At 34.5% G+C, this 17,511-nt stretch overlaps 1 protein-coding gene across 1 annotated transcript in view; it reads left to right on the forward strand.

Annotated features, from left to right (window-relative positions):
- The first annotated feature begins 2,740 nt into the window (after nucleotides 1-2,740).
- Nucleotides 2,741-17,511, forward strand: part of GLCCI1 (glucocorticoid induced 1) — a 58,975-nt gene continuing 44,204 nt past the window's right edge. Inside the window, exons 1-2 of the mRNA XM_032235797.1 lie at nucleotides 2,741-3,653; nucleotides 12,464-12,615. Of these exons, the coding sequence (XP_032091688.1) occupies nucleotides 3,086-3,653; nucleotides 12,464-12,615 (720 nt within the window). The 5' untranslated portion in view covers nucleotides 2,741-3,085. The remainder of the gene's footprint in view (nucleotides 3,654-12,463; nucleotides 12,616-17,511) is intronic.

The raw sequence follows: 17,511 nt of genomic DNA on the forward strand, positions 1-17,511 counted from the left end.
AATATTCAGTGCTTACAAATTAATTACCTCTTATACAATTCTGGGATACACTTAAAACAAGTATCATATCACAATTCATTGTAGCTTAGATTTCCTAGTGACTAGTCAATCTTTCAACATCTTAAAGAGATGGGGCCAGTTGAAAAGCTTTGTTCTACATTTTGAATATGAAAGACTAGTCATAATTAATATAAAAAACAAATAAGTCTTATTTTTGAGATCCTTATAGTTATAAAGAAAATCCTTCTGAATGTTTTGAACATGTCCATCCTTTTTCGGGATATATTATGTATCCTGTACGCATATGAGGATTCTTTATGACTTCATTGACAAATGATCTCTCTCTCTTGTAATTTGCCCTAGCATCTATGGATACAGAAAAGGCAGATGATTGATTTTGTATTCCATTTTGGTACTATTTAAGCTTTTTTTAAACAACCACAAATCCTGTAGAGGTTCCTACAAGGATTTGAATTCTATCATTCGATCTATGAAGACAGAATGGAACAAATGTCAAGAGAATGCTAACACTTAATTCTATAGATTCTATGTAAATTTACTTTGAGTTAAATTGTATTTCATAGAATTTAGCTAGCTAATCTTCCTCCAATAATATTAATAGAATGAGGAAGTGACAATTTTTCCTTCTACATTTTCATTTCTGGGGAGTATTTGTGTGCTACAAGAGGGTGAGTTGCTCTTTCCATCTCACTGATAGAAAATCAATTGAGACACATTATTACCATGTTCCATAAGATGTATTCCTATATAGCGTCCATACAAGTACCATGTATGGTACTTGAACTCTGATATTAGCTTATTTAGCCATCCTATTGTCATCTTCTGCAGCATTCTAGTTAGACAGGAAGATCAGCAATTTCCAGATATTTTCAATCTCCTCTTCACCCAGTATATCCAAATATTTTGACCTTGATTCTAATATGCTTCCAAGTCACTTGCTTTATTTTGGAAAAAAAAAAGATATATTTTGTCCTTGGGAATGTGTCTGTCTGCCTACCTAATTTCTATAATTAGACAGTTTACATCATATAAGAAATATACAGGAAAAAGTTGAAAGTGGAAAATTACTTTAGTGATGATAGGAAAGACATCATAATTTCATACTGTGGGGTAGAATGTAGTGATAAACCATTCTTGTATTTATTCAAGATAACTACATGAATAGACAATACACAATGATTGATAATACAGTGCTGGATAATGATCCTCTAAATTTGGATGACACTCAACTTTACTGAGAAAGAGCTAGAGTCATTGACATATTGCCATGCAGGAAAAGATATCTAAATTTTCAAAGACAGAATTACAGTAAGAACATGGAATGTACAGTAGACAATATCAACATGGAAAAGCTTAATAGTGAAAGATGAAATGAATCAAATACACATTGGCATCTTAAGCATCATTGAAGTAGATTGAAATTCAACATTTCACTCTGAAAATCATTTTATTACTCCTCTTATTTCTTTCACAATCATGAGGCACAGCAAAGGGAACGCTATTCAGAAGCAAACTGCATGTCAGAAAAAAATAATAGAAATTGACAAGTGAAAAGAAGCCACAGCTAAGAAAAATAAATATCTAGGGAAGGAGCATAACAAAGAATATAAAAAGTTAGTTAGGATAGGATAGATTAGAATAGAAATTTTTTTAAAAATAATTTTTGTAATATGTTGTAAGCCGCCCTGAGTCCTTGGGAGAAGGGCGTCATATAAATCCAATAAACCTCAAACCTCAAAATAATTCTTTATTGGCCAAGTATGATTGGACACATAAGGAATTTGGTGCATATGCTTTCAGTGTATATAAAAGATAAATTCGTCAAGAATCATAAGGTACAACACTTAATGATAGTCATAGGGAACAATAAGCAATTAAATCATTATACAAACATGAATTAATATTACAACAACAAAACCTAGTCCTGTATAATAGGTGTGTTATCAATGGTCTCTGCTATGGAGCTGGTGCTACATTCCAACTTCAGACCCAAATAATTTCTATTATTTTACATCTGTTTATTTTAAATATTTTAAATATAAATAATGTTTGTATCTGCTATTCTAGTGCCAAATAGCTCCCAAAAAACTAAACGAATATAAAATATTAAGATCCCTGATTTTCAGTTATGATACTTTCAAAATAAGGGTTTAGACAAAAAATTTGAATGGCTAAAGAAACATGATTTATTTAAAAAAATTCTTCTCTGGAAAGATTTTTACTTTAGATGTAGGCTCTGTTCTGGTATTTTAGTATTATTTTTGAAAAAGTATTTTCTTAGAATTAAAGAGATTTTAGATTGCTATTGGTCCAATGTGAAGGTTTCTTAATTTCCTGATGTTAGCACATTAGGACGCTAGTATTTATTTATAATTTCCAGCCTCTTGGGTATATACAGTACATTAAGAAGCAGTCCTGGAAGCAAATAGTAATAATTATCAGAGACAGCCCTTCATCATATGCGCCCTATAATATTAACTTTACTAAAACTGCCCTACCCCCCTGCCTACACGTCCGTACACAAAGCGGCTTTCAGCTACCACCCTCTCCCTCTTCTCCACCTACAGGTAAAGTGGAAGGCAGTGGTTGGTTAGATACACTGCCTTTCGGAGATTCTGACCAATCAGGCACGAATTAACGGCGGCGGTGTGCCCAATGGGCGCAAGATTGGGCACCCCCTGCCCGCCACAGGCAGGGTGGTGGAGTCTACGGTGTGTATTTAGAAGGAGGACGGTGGAGCTTGGGGTGAGGGGGGAAGGGATAACTGGTGGGTCGCAGGTGCGGTGGTGGTCTCGCGTTTTTAGACAGGCAGGAGCCCGAGTCTTATGTTCCCCGCCCACTTTGCCGCTGCTCCTCCTCCTCATCTCCAGTAGTGGCCGCCTCGTCCATGGACGATGTAAGCCGCGAGGGGTTAAGCTGCCGAGGCGGGCAGTCATGGCCACATCCCGGCGATAAACGCGTCCTCTCTCGGCCTCTTCCCGTCCACTATTGCAGGGGGCGTGTTTGCGCGTGAGGGAGTCAGGAGAGAAGCCTTCCTTGTTTCTTTTGCCTTCGGAGCGCCGCCATGTCCAGTTCTTCCTCGCAGACCCCTCCTCACCACCAGCCCTCGCAGAGGATGCGCCGCGGCGCCACCGGGTCCCCAACCAGCGGTAACGCCGGGGTTTCGGTCGGTAGCAATGGGTCTGGCGGAGGAGGAAACGGCGTTGGAAGCGCCCCCGGTGGCGGCGCTGGGACTAGCCGGCTGCTCCAACCGATCCGTGCCACCGTCCCTTTCCAGCTCCTGAGGGGAAACCAGCAGAGCCCGACTCGCTTGCCGACCTCCTCAGCCTCCGTGGGGAGTAATACCGGCCCAGGAGGGCCGCGAGGCGGAGGGGAAGGAGGCGGGGGCAACGGCGGCAGTCCACCACCAAACTCGACTTCGCCGTTGACTCTGGCGGCTGCTGCTGCCGGCGCCTCCGCCGTTGTCGTTGCCCCGCCGGGAACAGGCGGGGCGGTAGAACCGAGCAGGGTGAAGGTGAGGCAGAAGCGCTCGCCTGACAGCACCAGCAGCACCGCTACCACCAACACCAACGGCGGCAGGCGGAGGAGCACCTCACCTGAGAGAAGGAGTCCCAGTTCGCCCATATATAGAGGTAACGCAGAGACGGGGTAGGGCTGTAATCCACCCACTCCCATAAAAGCCTCTCTTGTATACCCTCCAAAAGACCTAACGCGATTCATTTAGGGAAAACATTAGGCTTAAATTTACGAGACTTGACAAACGTCCGCCCTCTACAATGCCAAATGATTTCTCTGTATTTCACTGTATCAGTAAAGCTTCAGTTGGGGAGCTCAAAAGAGATAGCAGATTTATAAACACAAGCTTTTCCTCAGCTGAAACAATCTAAAAGGATTTGCCCCTTCGTGTATTCATTGATTACTTGCTCCTTTAACACTGTTTATTTCTCTAGAAACTAAAACATAATAAAAGCATTGTGTGTCCCCCCCCCCCCAAAAAAAATATCCAGATAGATGGGCAAATGAAGGCTTGGAAATATATTGATAATTAAAAGTGTAGAATCTTGGAGGTTAATTTGGAATAACACAACTTGAAATGCATTATATATGAATGTGAGTGTTGAAAATCGTTAGTGGTTTGCTCTTTTAATAAATTTTTATCAATGTTTTTATGATTGAGAACTTTAATGATAAATTCATGCTTTTATGGACTCATCTGTTTCAATGTGTAAAATGCTTTTCTTAAGGGGCAACTTGAACTTAAAGGACTTTAAAGGAAGCCAAGTGCTGATACTAATTACATTTTTATATAATTTACATTCCTTTAAATGTGCTTTAAAAACCCATATATACTTCTACTTATAGAAATAAGGAATATGAAAAACAAGATTAAAACAAAATGCATTAATAGAAATGCAAATTCTATACTATTAGCCATATGATGTGATGGCAGAACAATTGTTTACAGCATTTCTAAAACCTGCAGGTTAGTCTTTAAAAAGTGTAAATGCAATCCCTTTGCAGATTAAACCTAAATATTAGTGAAGACAATTATCTTAAAATATATGTTCCTTGTTTATTCTAAATATGCCATGTAAATTTGTAAATAAATTCCTCAATATAGTGCAGATATTTGATTTACACATTCTAAGTGTTACAGAAGCTAATAAATTATTTAAGTCTTCTAACATGATAGTGATTATTTTAATTGTCCAACTGCCCTCTTTTCCTTATTTAGATGAATCAAATTAATACACTACTTATTTTATTATAATTCTTATATATGCTTCATCTTCAATACTTTTGCATCTGTAATAATGCTGGATCTGTGTTTAATTTTAATGGCAAATTAAATAAGCCTCTTGGTAATATTGAAAGCAGCAAGTTGTAATGATTCTTGGCTTAAATCCTCTCCATTAATTCTTCAAATAAATGAATGTCACAAGTCATTCACAACTCTGATTTAAAAAAATTACACCAAACTGAATATTATAATTCTTTCCGTTTGAACTTGTATGTGATCTCCATTTAGAAAAAGTATTTGGAAATTATTTATGGAATTAATCTTTATGTGACTTGATAAAAATGGAACTTTATATTATCAAGTTTAAAAAAATTAAACTTTGGGCACAAGACATAGGCAAAGTAGTAGGAACAGTTATTTACTTTTAAATAAATTAATAAAGTAATAATATGATGAGAAACCTGTTTTCATAGAATATTTATTCAGGATAACATAGAACTCTTTTATATATGACTTAAATCCTTTCCTAAAGTGTTTTTAAAAGAGTAAAATAACTTATATTCAATTAAGCAATCCTTTAAGCTAGAAATGAGTGACCATGTTTTAATTCTGCCTTTAGTGTTTATAGCAGTCAACAGTTTGAGGTAAGTGAGAATACAACCATATGAAATAACAGATAGTTATCTGAATGCACGTAACAATGATTCATCCAGTTTGCTCTGAATGATTGAAAAGTGCATAAACCCTAACGAGTTTTATTCATCCTGTAATTTGATAAGTATGTTCTTTTCTTTACACAACTTAATAATAACTATATTATTTAAGCTCCCAAATAAAATACATTTTTAAAAAACTCTTCAAAATTGCTTTGTGGGATGTGCCGTTGGCATTGAATACAAAACCAATGCTATTTTTAAAATTTATTCCTTTCTCAGCTGTTACCTCTTTGCCTGTGTAACATATTTGAAAAAGCAATCTGTATTTGCAGAGGCTTAAGAATTGCTTTGGACCTTAGGGGTGTTGGGAGATAACAATATTTCAGCTAGTAAATGTCTGAGAATCTTACTTCGTATTTATATTAACAATTGCCAAAAATGGGGATGTAATCATCAGAGGTGTGTGTGTGTGTGTGTGTGTGTGTGTGTGTGTGTGTGTAAATGATCTGTGGTCTTTTTTTTAATAATAGGGAACTTAATTCTTTAGTGTATGATTCTTCCATCTTTTTACAATGCAGCTGAATTTTTTCATACGAACATGTAAACAAATTGCCAGGTATTCTGAAAACTGCAAAGTGCTATGGATTGGAAGCTTGTACAGGTCAGGCAGCTGCTACTGCAGACGCTGACATCATTCTTGCCTGAATGAAAACAGCTTTCTCTAAGAACTCTCTCTCCAACCCTCATTTTTCATGTCTAGGATGCTCTCAAATTCTTCTTCAAAATTAGTACTAATTCTTATTTTAAAAACTTACAAGCCAGAGAATAATTACCTATTAAATTTATAGGTATTATTAAATTTTCAAAATATTATTGTAACTTTCATATTTATCAGTTCATCTGCTTAACTATATATTTTATATTTTATGCTTGCATATTTGTAGTACTACATACTATCTGGTATCTTACAGTTTGTGATTTTCTTTATGTTGTTGAATAGTTGTTTGCTTTATTTCTATTCAAACATGCAATGCAGCATATATTTTATAAAATGCTTTGGTAATATTACTGTGTTTCCCTGAAAATAAGACAGGGTCGTATTTTCTTTTGACCACTGAAATAAGCACTAGGCCTTATTTTCAGGGAGGTCTTATTATTTTTGAGGTGCAGGAAGCGGTGAGCATGGTCAGCTCATGGCTGCTATTGTGTTGCAATATTTTCAGGCAGGGCTTATTTTTTGGGGGGGCTTATTTTTTGGGGGGGCTTATTTTAGCACATGCGCTCAAAAGCCTGATTGGGCTTATTATGCAGGGAGGTTTTATTTTCAGGGAAACAGGGTACAAATGAAAAATATTCAGGACAACCCATTTGTAAATAGTTGCAAAGAATAAACACAACTGATTAGCATGGATTGGCTGCCATTCCATTAATATATTGACTGTCCAAATACTATAAAAGGTCATGGCTTTTAAATTGTGAGAAAAGCTACTTCTAAAATGGTTTCTTTTAAATAGAATTACTGACTGATAAGTATATTTCATCTTTTTTAATGTTTTTATAATAAATTAAATCCTTTTTCAATATGTGCAAAAGTCTTCAAAATGTATAATGGCAGGATAGGATGTGATGATTAAAATGTGCAATTACTTCAGTATAGTTTAAATACATGTAGCTTGTCATTTACAATGATTAATTTTTTAAACAAGCTTCTAATGAAATGTTGTCAACATTTTAAGAGCAATTTTGACTCTGATTGTATTGAGGCCTAGAACACACCCCATAAGCTTTTTTCACCAGTCCACACCTTTAGCCAATCTAATATTTTAAGATGAAGGGATATCAACTTGACTCATAAATAATGACCCTATAGTGAAAAATATAATTGGTTTTATATTTGATTTCATATTATATGACATAATGAACTCTTTCTGATATGCTTCATGGCCCAATGCCTTGAAATGCCACAATGCAGGATGATAGCAGGTTGTTTCTAAATTTACGTTTATGAGGTTATGAATTCTGAATGTACTTTGTCACTGGTTGCTTGGATAGGGAGACTTTCTATATAGTACAAAGATTTTAAATGTAATAAAATTAATTATATCCCAGAATTTGAACTACCCTGGCCAAAATCCAAAGAACTCAAATATTAGCTTGGTAAACCCAAGGAGGATTTATGCTTGTATTTCCCCCCTAAATACTGATATTACTCCAATCATATTTTTAATGATAGTACTTTATGAAATGTTCTTCAACTTTAAAGAAGTGGATATGTCAGAGAAATGGATATTTCAGTTAGATTTAAAGCTTGGATATTAATCCTAAATACCTACATTCAAATTTTGTGAATGGATTATCTTAATTCAGCGAAGCTTTCCAAGTCTAAAGGTTATTAAAGTTCTTTGATTCGTGTTATTGAGCCTGACAAAATAAGCCTTATTTTTAAATACTGAAAACTTATACAGAAATTATTATTATAATTATGATCTTTATGTTAGTAGTTTGAATTAAACTTTATTATATTCTTACACATACTGCTGTGTTAGTAACATCCAATTTTGTATGTATACATTGTTAACATCTATGTGATACAGATAATTGCAGACTAAGAAATAATTCTGTATTCTTAACATAGTTATTAAGTTGATTGAAATGATTTTAAGGCTCATTTCAGAGAACAGATTTAAGGTTCAAAGAGATCAGTGCTTGTGTGGTAGGATGGTTGCTTACAAAAGTATGCCTTATTAGTTAGATGTGTTTGCCACATAAATTAGCCTATTTTCAAGTAGACATAGTACTTGTTTCTAGTGGCTGACATGCTGACTATAGAGACAAATTCCAGATCCAAAAAGTACTCTGATTGAATTTGTGCAGCTTGTAAAATTAAAATATAATTGGTTAGTTTGTGGCTCAGTTGCTGTCGAAATCTAAACAGTAGAAATCTAAACAATTAAATTGTTAACCTATCTTATTTATTTTAACCTTATTTGTTATATAGACTATAATAATGTAGTTTCATTATGGATAGTGTTTAAGTAAATGAAAATATCCTTTCCCTTATTAAAATAAAAAAAGTTTAGGAACTACATTCGTGACTTTTTGAATCCTGAACTTGAAACAAATGTGATTTTTACATACTTAGCAGGAAGGGTGGTAGCTATAAAAAGAATTGTTGGCAGGGGTGGGGTTTTTTTTTTTTTTTTTTTTTTTGGAAGCCTGTTCAGGAATATGCTTATTGCCTTTCACAAGGGAAAGAAAAATAGAAACTTTTCTAGTCCCAAAATCTAAAAATATATTTTGTTCTTCTTCCTCAAAATATTGGAAGTTTTTATGGTCCTTTTCGCTACTCTTAGATTGTGAAGAAAGAGAATAGATTTTATCCAAGTTAAAAATATCTCGAAAGGTGTAATAACATTTGGAATGTGCATATCTCTGCCTTTAATTGACCCAAATCCCTAACTTTCCCATGGCCGGAGAGGGGAGAAAATGTGCCTTGCATCTCAATTTAGGCTTTAGAGTTAGAGAATAGATAATTATAACATTTCTGTTTTGTTTTTCTATTTTGAACAAGAACTTTTAGTGCAGTTTTCTTCTTTCCTGATCCCACATATATCTAGTATTATTTTGTGGTGGCACAGTGGTTAGAATGCAGTATTACAGACTAATTCTGCTAGCTTTCCCACTTATTCAAGATTGACTCAGACTTCCATCCTTCTGAGGTCAGTAAAAAGAGGATCCAGATTGTTGGGAACAACATGCTGACTTTGGAAACTGCTTATAGAGGGATGGAAAGCACTGTGAAGTGGTAAGTCTAAGTACTACTGCTAAGTGCTAATATTTTAGTATTATTATTTGTAATATACCACCAAGATTCAGTTATAGAACTCGCTATTTTTTTTCTTGAGAGGTGGGGAAGGTATTATAAATAGTTTTTCTTTCATTAGATATTTTTCATAAAATGTGAACATAATTTTAGTTGATGAAGAAAAGAGGAATTTTAAAATAGGAGAAAGTAAGAGACTGAAAACAAAGGTTAAAAATTGAATTGAATTTATTAGATTTATAGGCCGCCCAATCCCGGAGTTGTCTTGTTATATGCAAGAGCATTATAGTTGTCCGATTTCAACGATGGAGCTAGATATACCCTGTATTCTGATTTTTTTTTACTTTTCTCTTTCTCCTTCTCCCCAGATTTTAGTTATATTACTGTAATCATATGATTATTTTTGATAATATGATCATTTTTCTCCTAAAAAGCACTTGATTACATTTATGGTATATATACTGTTAAAAGACTATTAGATTATATAGTACAAAATATAAAATGGATAAAAACAAATTGCTTTATTTTGAATTTAAATCAGATTTTTCAAAACTTTTTTTGCAAAAGGAAAATTTAAATGACCTGTCAAAATTGCAAAGAAAAAGACAATTAAGACATTGATAGATCTGGACATGGCAGAAAATTGGAATATAAATAATAGATAGATATATGGATAGAGAAAGAGGGGGGAGAGAGGACGAGGAAGACAGAAAAATTCAAAGTGTAAGCAAAGCACATTTTTGCATATTTGAGAATTTGCAGGAATATGTTTCTGGTCCTAAAATATATCTTCTGTCAGCTAAAAGTAAAGCATAATTATGACAATCTAACAATAAGTTAGATAATTGTAATAGAGATCTTGATTAAATTAATAGTTTGTTTCTCGGACATATATTCTGAGAACTTGTAATAGTCTATTACTAAAGATGGCATTTCCATGCCATGTTTTCCCCAATCCATAAATTCCGTGTTGAATAAATGAAATGTTTTATTAGTATGGTATCTTTTTGATCGATTTAGCCTAATCACTTCTAACAGCAACAACACAACCTTTTGGGTGTTGGAGACTGGTTTTTATGCAACTGTGTGTGTGTGTGTGTGTGTGTGTGTGTGTGTTTGTGTGTGTGTGTGTGTGAGAGAGAGAGGGAGGGAGGGAGGGAGGGAGGGAGAGAGAGAGAGAGAGAGAGAGAGAGAGAGAGATTGATTGAGATTGCACACGCTATCTGGATCCCATGGATAGGCGGAGGGGGCTTTGCTCGCTTGCACAGCCTAATTCTTGGAGGGCTATGGACCGGTGCTTGTCTGTAGCTTATTGATTGGAAACCCCTGACTTAAGATGGAAAAACTTGCAAATATGGATTTTGTAGAATATGTTATCGGTGTAATTTATATTGCATTAAGAAAATACAAAGATAAAATTAGGTGTGCTTAAAAAAACTGACAAGATTCCATATCCCTAATATTAGGCATTATTTTCTTAATAAATTTAGTATTTTTCTAAATATATAGCTATCACAACTGTCATAACTTTGGAAACAATTGTTTTTCAAAATATTTGCATATATTTTTACGTGGTGCTTAAAGGTTTTTCAATTTCTAAGATTAAAAGTATATAAATAAACCTCTAGGAGACATTCAGAGGGGAAATTTGAATCATGTTGCAATCGATAGAAAATTAATCCTTTAAGTGAGAGAATATTAGGATGCTATTCAAGTTTGATTTTCACAACATATGTATGTATGTACAAAAGAAATTTCTGCCAACTAAAAACAGTTGTTGATCCTCACCAGGTTAGAAATAGTTACAGAACTATTTGACAGCATCTGGATTCCACCATTTCACTGTCAAGCAAATCATGTACAGATGGAGGTAGTACAATGATATTTTACTCTCCTTGGGAGTAACTGACCAACCAAGATCACATCAAGGACAAGTTGTGTAATATTTTAGGAGGTTTCAAAGAAGTTCATGGCAATTTCTGTAACACTTCTTTTTCATTAGCAAATGTCAGAGTTTATGAGACACCATCAGAGAACACTGAATAACAGAGGTGTTCATGGCAGGATTACAGGGAAAAAGCCACTATTGTACAAAAATAACATTGCTGACCAACTGCAATTTGCAAAGGGCCATGTACATAAGGCAGAAAGCTGTTGTAAGAATGTTCTGTGAATGGAGGATGGTGCTGGCATTATCTTAATTTGGGCCTGCTCTGCTTCCTCTGACATAGGGCAACCAACCTATCTTTGATGAAGTTATGAATAATGAATTGTACCATCAAGTTCTACAGAGAAATGACAGGGTACCTGTCCATGAACTGAAGCTGAAGAAAAAGTGGGTCATGTAGTGAGACGATGATTCAAAACACACAAGTTGTAGTATCAATGCATGGTTAAAACAAAAGAAAGCTAATGTTTGGAATGGCCAAGTCAAAGTCTGAACATTAATCCTATTAGAAGTATTGTGATAGGACCAGAAGCAGGACATTCATGTGAAGAAGCCCATCTTGATACTGTCTGATAGCATGGACTAAAAAGCCTCTAAGTCCATATGCAGGACTGATTAACTGTTATCATAAACATTTTGTTGCATTTATTGCTGCCAAAAGAGCATACCAATTACTGAAAGCAAAGGCTCATATAATTTTGCTACACATAAATAAATAGTTTGAGATTGTTGTCCTCAATGAATAAATGAACAAGTGTAATGGTTTTGGTGCTTTTATTTAATTAGGTTCTCTTTATTTAATTTTAAGACTTGTATTGAATACACATCATGTTTTAGGTCATATTTATGCAGAAATATTGAAAATGTTCAAGGATTCACAGACTTTTTAACATCACTGTAGCATGGACCCAAGCCATGCCATGTAGAATAGTTCTTTTCCTTAATAAAACATGGCTTGGTTATGTGTTCAACTTCTGTTTATCCAAAATGTCTGCTCTCAAAGAAATATCATAGAAGAGTTTCAAATAGCAGTATCTAAAAGAGATAAATATGAATAAAAAAACTTAATTAACTATTTAACCATAGTCTGATTGTAGCATGCATATTTCTTCTATTATAATAGTACTTCTAATTGCTGGAATGCCTTTCTTGGGAAAGAAATGTAGAATGAAATTGTAAATGAAAGATCTTTTGTATAAATTGTCACACTGAAAACAGGATGGAAAACTATAGCCCTATACTTATAATCTTGCATGTAAATATTGTTGTTTCAGTGGACAAGCCAAAAGCCCAGCAAATTAGAACATCTAATACTATAAGACGGACCTCTTCATTGGATACAATAACAGGACCTTATCTCACAGGACAGTGGCCACGAGATCCTCATATACATTATCCTTCATGCATGAAGGACAAATCTACTCAGGTAAATTTGAAAAGCCTGTCACTGCTACCTAATTGCTGTCTATATTCTAATGATGAAATATATATGTAGTTAGTTGATATATGTTTTAAATGGTATGGAAGGTAATAAAAATAGATTTTAAAAGTGCATACTATTCTTTAAGCTTATTGTCACGAGAAGAGGCCATTTTTGAATTCAGAAAACATGGTAGCCAGGGTTCTGTTACAGGCTTTTGTAAGAGATTATTATTAAAAAGAAACCACAAAACAAAACATTGTGTTGGAATATTTGCTGTGCAATGTTACCACTTACAGCAGTTGGAATTTTAAAACCTGGACTGCAGATTTGTTACTTTGTTGTTGTCATAACCATTGTAAAATGTGGGTTGTGGGGTTAGAAGAGAAATGTATTTTGAAGTTTTTATATGTATAGTTTTTATGCAGGGATGTCCTGTGACCCAAAAATGATTTTTGTTAGAATAAAATGATTGAGAAAGGCTGGTTTAAGTCATAATTTTGCTGTCTTATTTTAAAACCTTTTTGAGAAGATAGGCATGTACTTTTGCTTTTTTGTCAAAGGAATATTAAACTATTCATTAGGATTGAGCATTTTTTTTCAGTCTTAAAATGGAACATTATGTAGCATTCTCCTATAGACCATACTGTTTCAGGATTATTTTGAGATGATCCAAAGATAATGTTCTGGATGAAGCAGACCTTCTTTGGGGCCAAACCATTCCAGCAACTTTTAAAATATTTCCAACTCAGTGTCTTTGCTTGCAAAACTGCCAAACAGCCTTAGAAATGCACCGAAGTAAACAAAATATTTTAGAATATACCAGGATTTTCATTCCCAGATCATCATTATGCACATCACTAATCTTCAAATTTTGGCAAACGCATAATATTAAAATAATTTCTTAGGCTCATATGAAAACTAATTTAAATCAAATAATACCTAAACATTCTTTTCAAGAAGTCAGTATGCATATATTTAACAAAATGTAGACAGTGCACATTTGTTCCTAACCATTCTATATTGAGCAACAAAATTTGAGGAGGGAAAGTATAGTTTGTTTTCATATGAAAACATGTAGAATATTCCATGTTTTGGGGACTGAATGGTTTGGCACTACGCTTGCTCATATTTCTGTTTAAGTGAAGTAAATGGAATCCTACCTTCTTTGAATCTTAACAGTGCATGGCACAATTATACTGAGGGGTGAAGCTGGTATCCACAGAGTTATTGGGCGGAGTAGCATCTGAAATTTCTAATATGTAACAGAATTGGTCAACTTAACTTAACTGTTGTTAAGATAAAATTGTTAAAATAAATTGAGATTGTTGTAGATCTTTTCACATATTAAAAATATAAAATATTTCTATGAAGAAAATTATTTTCTGATGTAGACTTTAATTTATACTTTGATACTTTATTTTATTGTCATTGTACATATATACACAATTTACACATACAACAAAATTCACATAACACCCAGAGATCAGGCCCAACACACATAACAATCCCCAAACACAACCCCACCCACCAAAAAAAATTCCCCACCCCTAAACCACTCAAGCATCGACACAACAGACCAAGTAGTGCTTTCCAATAGCTCACTGATGGGGGCTCTTTAGTTCATTGCTGAGTGCAATTATAGCTCTGGGATAAAAGCTATATACTACAATATTTATCTTTTATTAGTACTGAAATGTTTAAGACTATCCAACCTTATGTACCATATTTTCCAGAGTATAAGATGCTCTGAAGTACAAGGTGCACCTAGTTTTGGGGAGGAAAACAAGGGAGGAAAATCTGCCTCCCAGCAATTCACCTCTTTGCAGCAAACAGTACTGATGATATACACTGTTTGTGGGGTTAATTTCAGACTATATTTGTACAGATGCTGTTAAAATTGATGTGACTTTCTGCAAGTATTGTTATTCTCTTCTATTAAAAAAAAACAATAGCACTGGGCCTTTTCAGATCAAGCATTTATTTTAAAAAGCTTCTTCATTTTGTTAAGTTGTCTAGAACAATAATAAAGCAGTCTTTAAAAAATAAGTCTAATAATTTGAAACTTCTATAAGCATTTATAGTTATTGATTTACCTCCTTGCACCAAACAGCCTGATTAGCAAGAAAAAAAAAATGCCTCTGCCTCCAAGCAATTTGCCTCATGGAGCAAACAGCAAGTTTAACTTTCCATTTCAGCATGACCCTCCTGATCTCCAGCTGTTTCAGGCTGCAGGGATTGCCATAGCCTATTGCTGCTTCCTCATGCTCCATTTTCTCTGTTTGCTGCAAGGAGGTAAATTGCTGGGAGGCAGAGGCCAAAGGATTGAGGCTGGAGGGTGGGCAGGCCTACATTCAGTGTATAAGACGCACCCAACTTTTCACCCTCTTTTGGGGGGGGGGGAGAGAAGGTCTGTCTTATACTCTGAAAAATATCGTATTTGTCTTGAGTCTTGAATCTGATTATGGATTGTTTTTTATTGGTTTAGTAATAGTTGAGAGTGTTGAGTTAAAAATAATATTGTAGTAAATAATATATTAAAATCATATTCCATTCAATAGTCAATGACTGGCCAGTTTACTTTGGATAAACCCACATTCATTTTTCATTACTGATTTGTTTGTTACAGGTACAGATATATTGTAACCACGTCACTGCTGGTGCTACTACTACTACTATTAGAGAGAATTGATTTTTTAATTGAGTTTCAGATTTGGAGAGAATACATAGCTCAGTGGTGAAGACTTTAGTTTACATTCAAAAATTATTACTAGTTCTTTGCATTTTCAGTTAAGACCAGAATGATAGCTGTGATCTTCCCAGTATTTCTCACAGATAGCCAAAGTGGCTAGTGCAATTGCAGTTTGAAGTTCAACATCATCAGGATAGTTATAGGTTCCCCATTCCTGAGCTAGGTTAATAATCCTGCCAGCTATAATAGACAGTATGTATGTCCTTTTTAGATGGCTTCCTATGTAGAATTAAAAAAATTAAATATTTGAAATGAACCCCCTGCATAACTTTTTAATTATTTGCTACTCCAGGTTCTTGGTGAGTTATGACATACACATTGCAGATTAATTCTTTAATTATTGATATTTGGGTAGATAATAAATAAAATTTGATATGCTCCAATTTGTACAGAAATTATGATAAACCTATATTTCTCTGCCAAACAAAGCTGTCCATTCTTTCTTCCTGGAGAAAACATGTTATATGCAGACATTTTTGGTAATTTTGGGGCATACATCATATTCATTGCCATTGATGAATGAAATAATTGACAGTTCAATAACTGAGAAGCACAAAATTAAACTTGCAGAAAAATTATGGATTCAGAAAAATCAATTTTTGAAAATTAAAAAAAATCCCTATAAGGTAGAATTAAATCAGAATCCAGTCTTCAGTTACAAACATAGACTTTCCTCAGTAATTAAATAGACTCCCGGAAGCATTCAGTCAACAGAGCTAATTGTTCAGCTACATTCTTCCCCTTAGCACCTACTTTAGCAGACATTTTAACACCAGCAGGTCTGACTTGCCTCTGGAAAGAAAAAGCTCAGTTAACCATTGCAAACCTTATTAATTGCTAACGAGTTGGCTTTTTGTTTATAATAAATAACAAAAGGTCCATTATGCTATAGCTAAATATGATATGGTATTTATAATTTAAATATATAAATATGCAGAAAAATACACTTCAGAAATGTCCCCCTCAGAATCCTGTTCTGCAACCAGTAAGTTAATCAGAAAAGCTTACAGCAAAATGGACAACATTCTTTCACTTTCCATGCACCTTGAGAGCTAGTCACAGAAGTTAAATAGAAACAAAATGTAATGGTTTAGAAAGACGAGAGCATAATTCATTCATGGTCCTAACGTAATGCAGAATCTTCAGGTTTCAGTATTTTTAAGAAGTGGTTTGCCATTGCACCCTTCCTAGCGCTAAGTGCAAGGTCACTTAGCTGGCTTTGTGCCTAAAGTAGGCCTGGAACTCATGGTCTCAGTTTCTAGCCTGAAACTACAACAAACTGACTCCACCACTTCATTATCCCTCTGCAAAGTAAAATATAATTGAAGATATTATAGCACATTGTAATCTTTCCATTTTTTAAAAGTTACTTGGCAGTCAGATGTCTTTGAGTAGTTAGGGCTGTGTGCTGTGCTAATTGTACAAATATCTGATGTGATTTTGCCTAGCTTCACTGCTGCTTTCTATCTTTTACAAAACTTATGAGATACTTAAAATTTGGTTTTATGTACAGAAGTACAATTTTCTGTAAATTATTACAAATTACAAGGAGTAAAATATAGTGTGTAAGTCAGGGGTAGGTTGTTTTCGGCATTTCTGGCGGTTCAGTGTGTGCATAACTTTGCATGCAAAGTGAGTGTACGCAGTTGCCCATAAATAGGTCTGCACATGCGCAAAACATTAAAAAATGTAAAAAAAACATGCCAAAATTTTATCAAAGATTTTTTGAGCTTAAGAGCCCCATTTTGAACTCAGAACATCTGTTTCAAAATTAAACAAGGATGTTTTCTGCTTGAGCCACTGATGAAGCAGAGATAATATGATAGCATCAGAATATTTCCAGTTCAGTTAGAGCAGTGTTTTTCAACCTTTTTTGTGCAAAGGCACACTTTTTTCATGAAAAAAATCATGAGGCACACCACCATTAGAAAATGTTAAAAAAAATTAACTCTGTGCCTATATTGACTATATATAAAGTAATTCTCCCACGGCACACCTTATACTATGTCACGGCACACTAGTGTGCCGCGGCACAGTGGTTGAAAAACACTGAGCTAGAGCAACCTATTTTAAGCTCAAAATAGCTGTCACAAATTTAATATGTTTTGCAGGTTTAGTTGTTTTTGATATATGTAGCTAGCTAGATGTTA

This window comes from Thamnophis elegans, chromosome Z, assembly GCF_009769535.1.
Source record: "Thamnophis elegans isolate rThaEle1 chromosome Z, rThaEle1.pri, whole genome shotgun sequence".
NCBI lineage: Eukaryota > Metazoa > Chordata > Lepidosauria > Squamata > Colubridae > Thamnophis > Thamnophis elegans.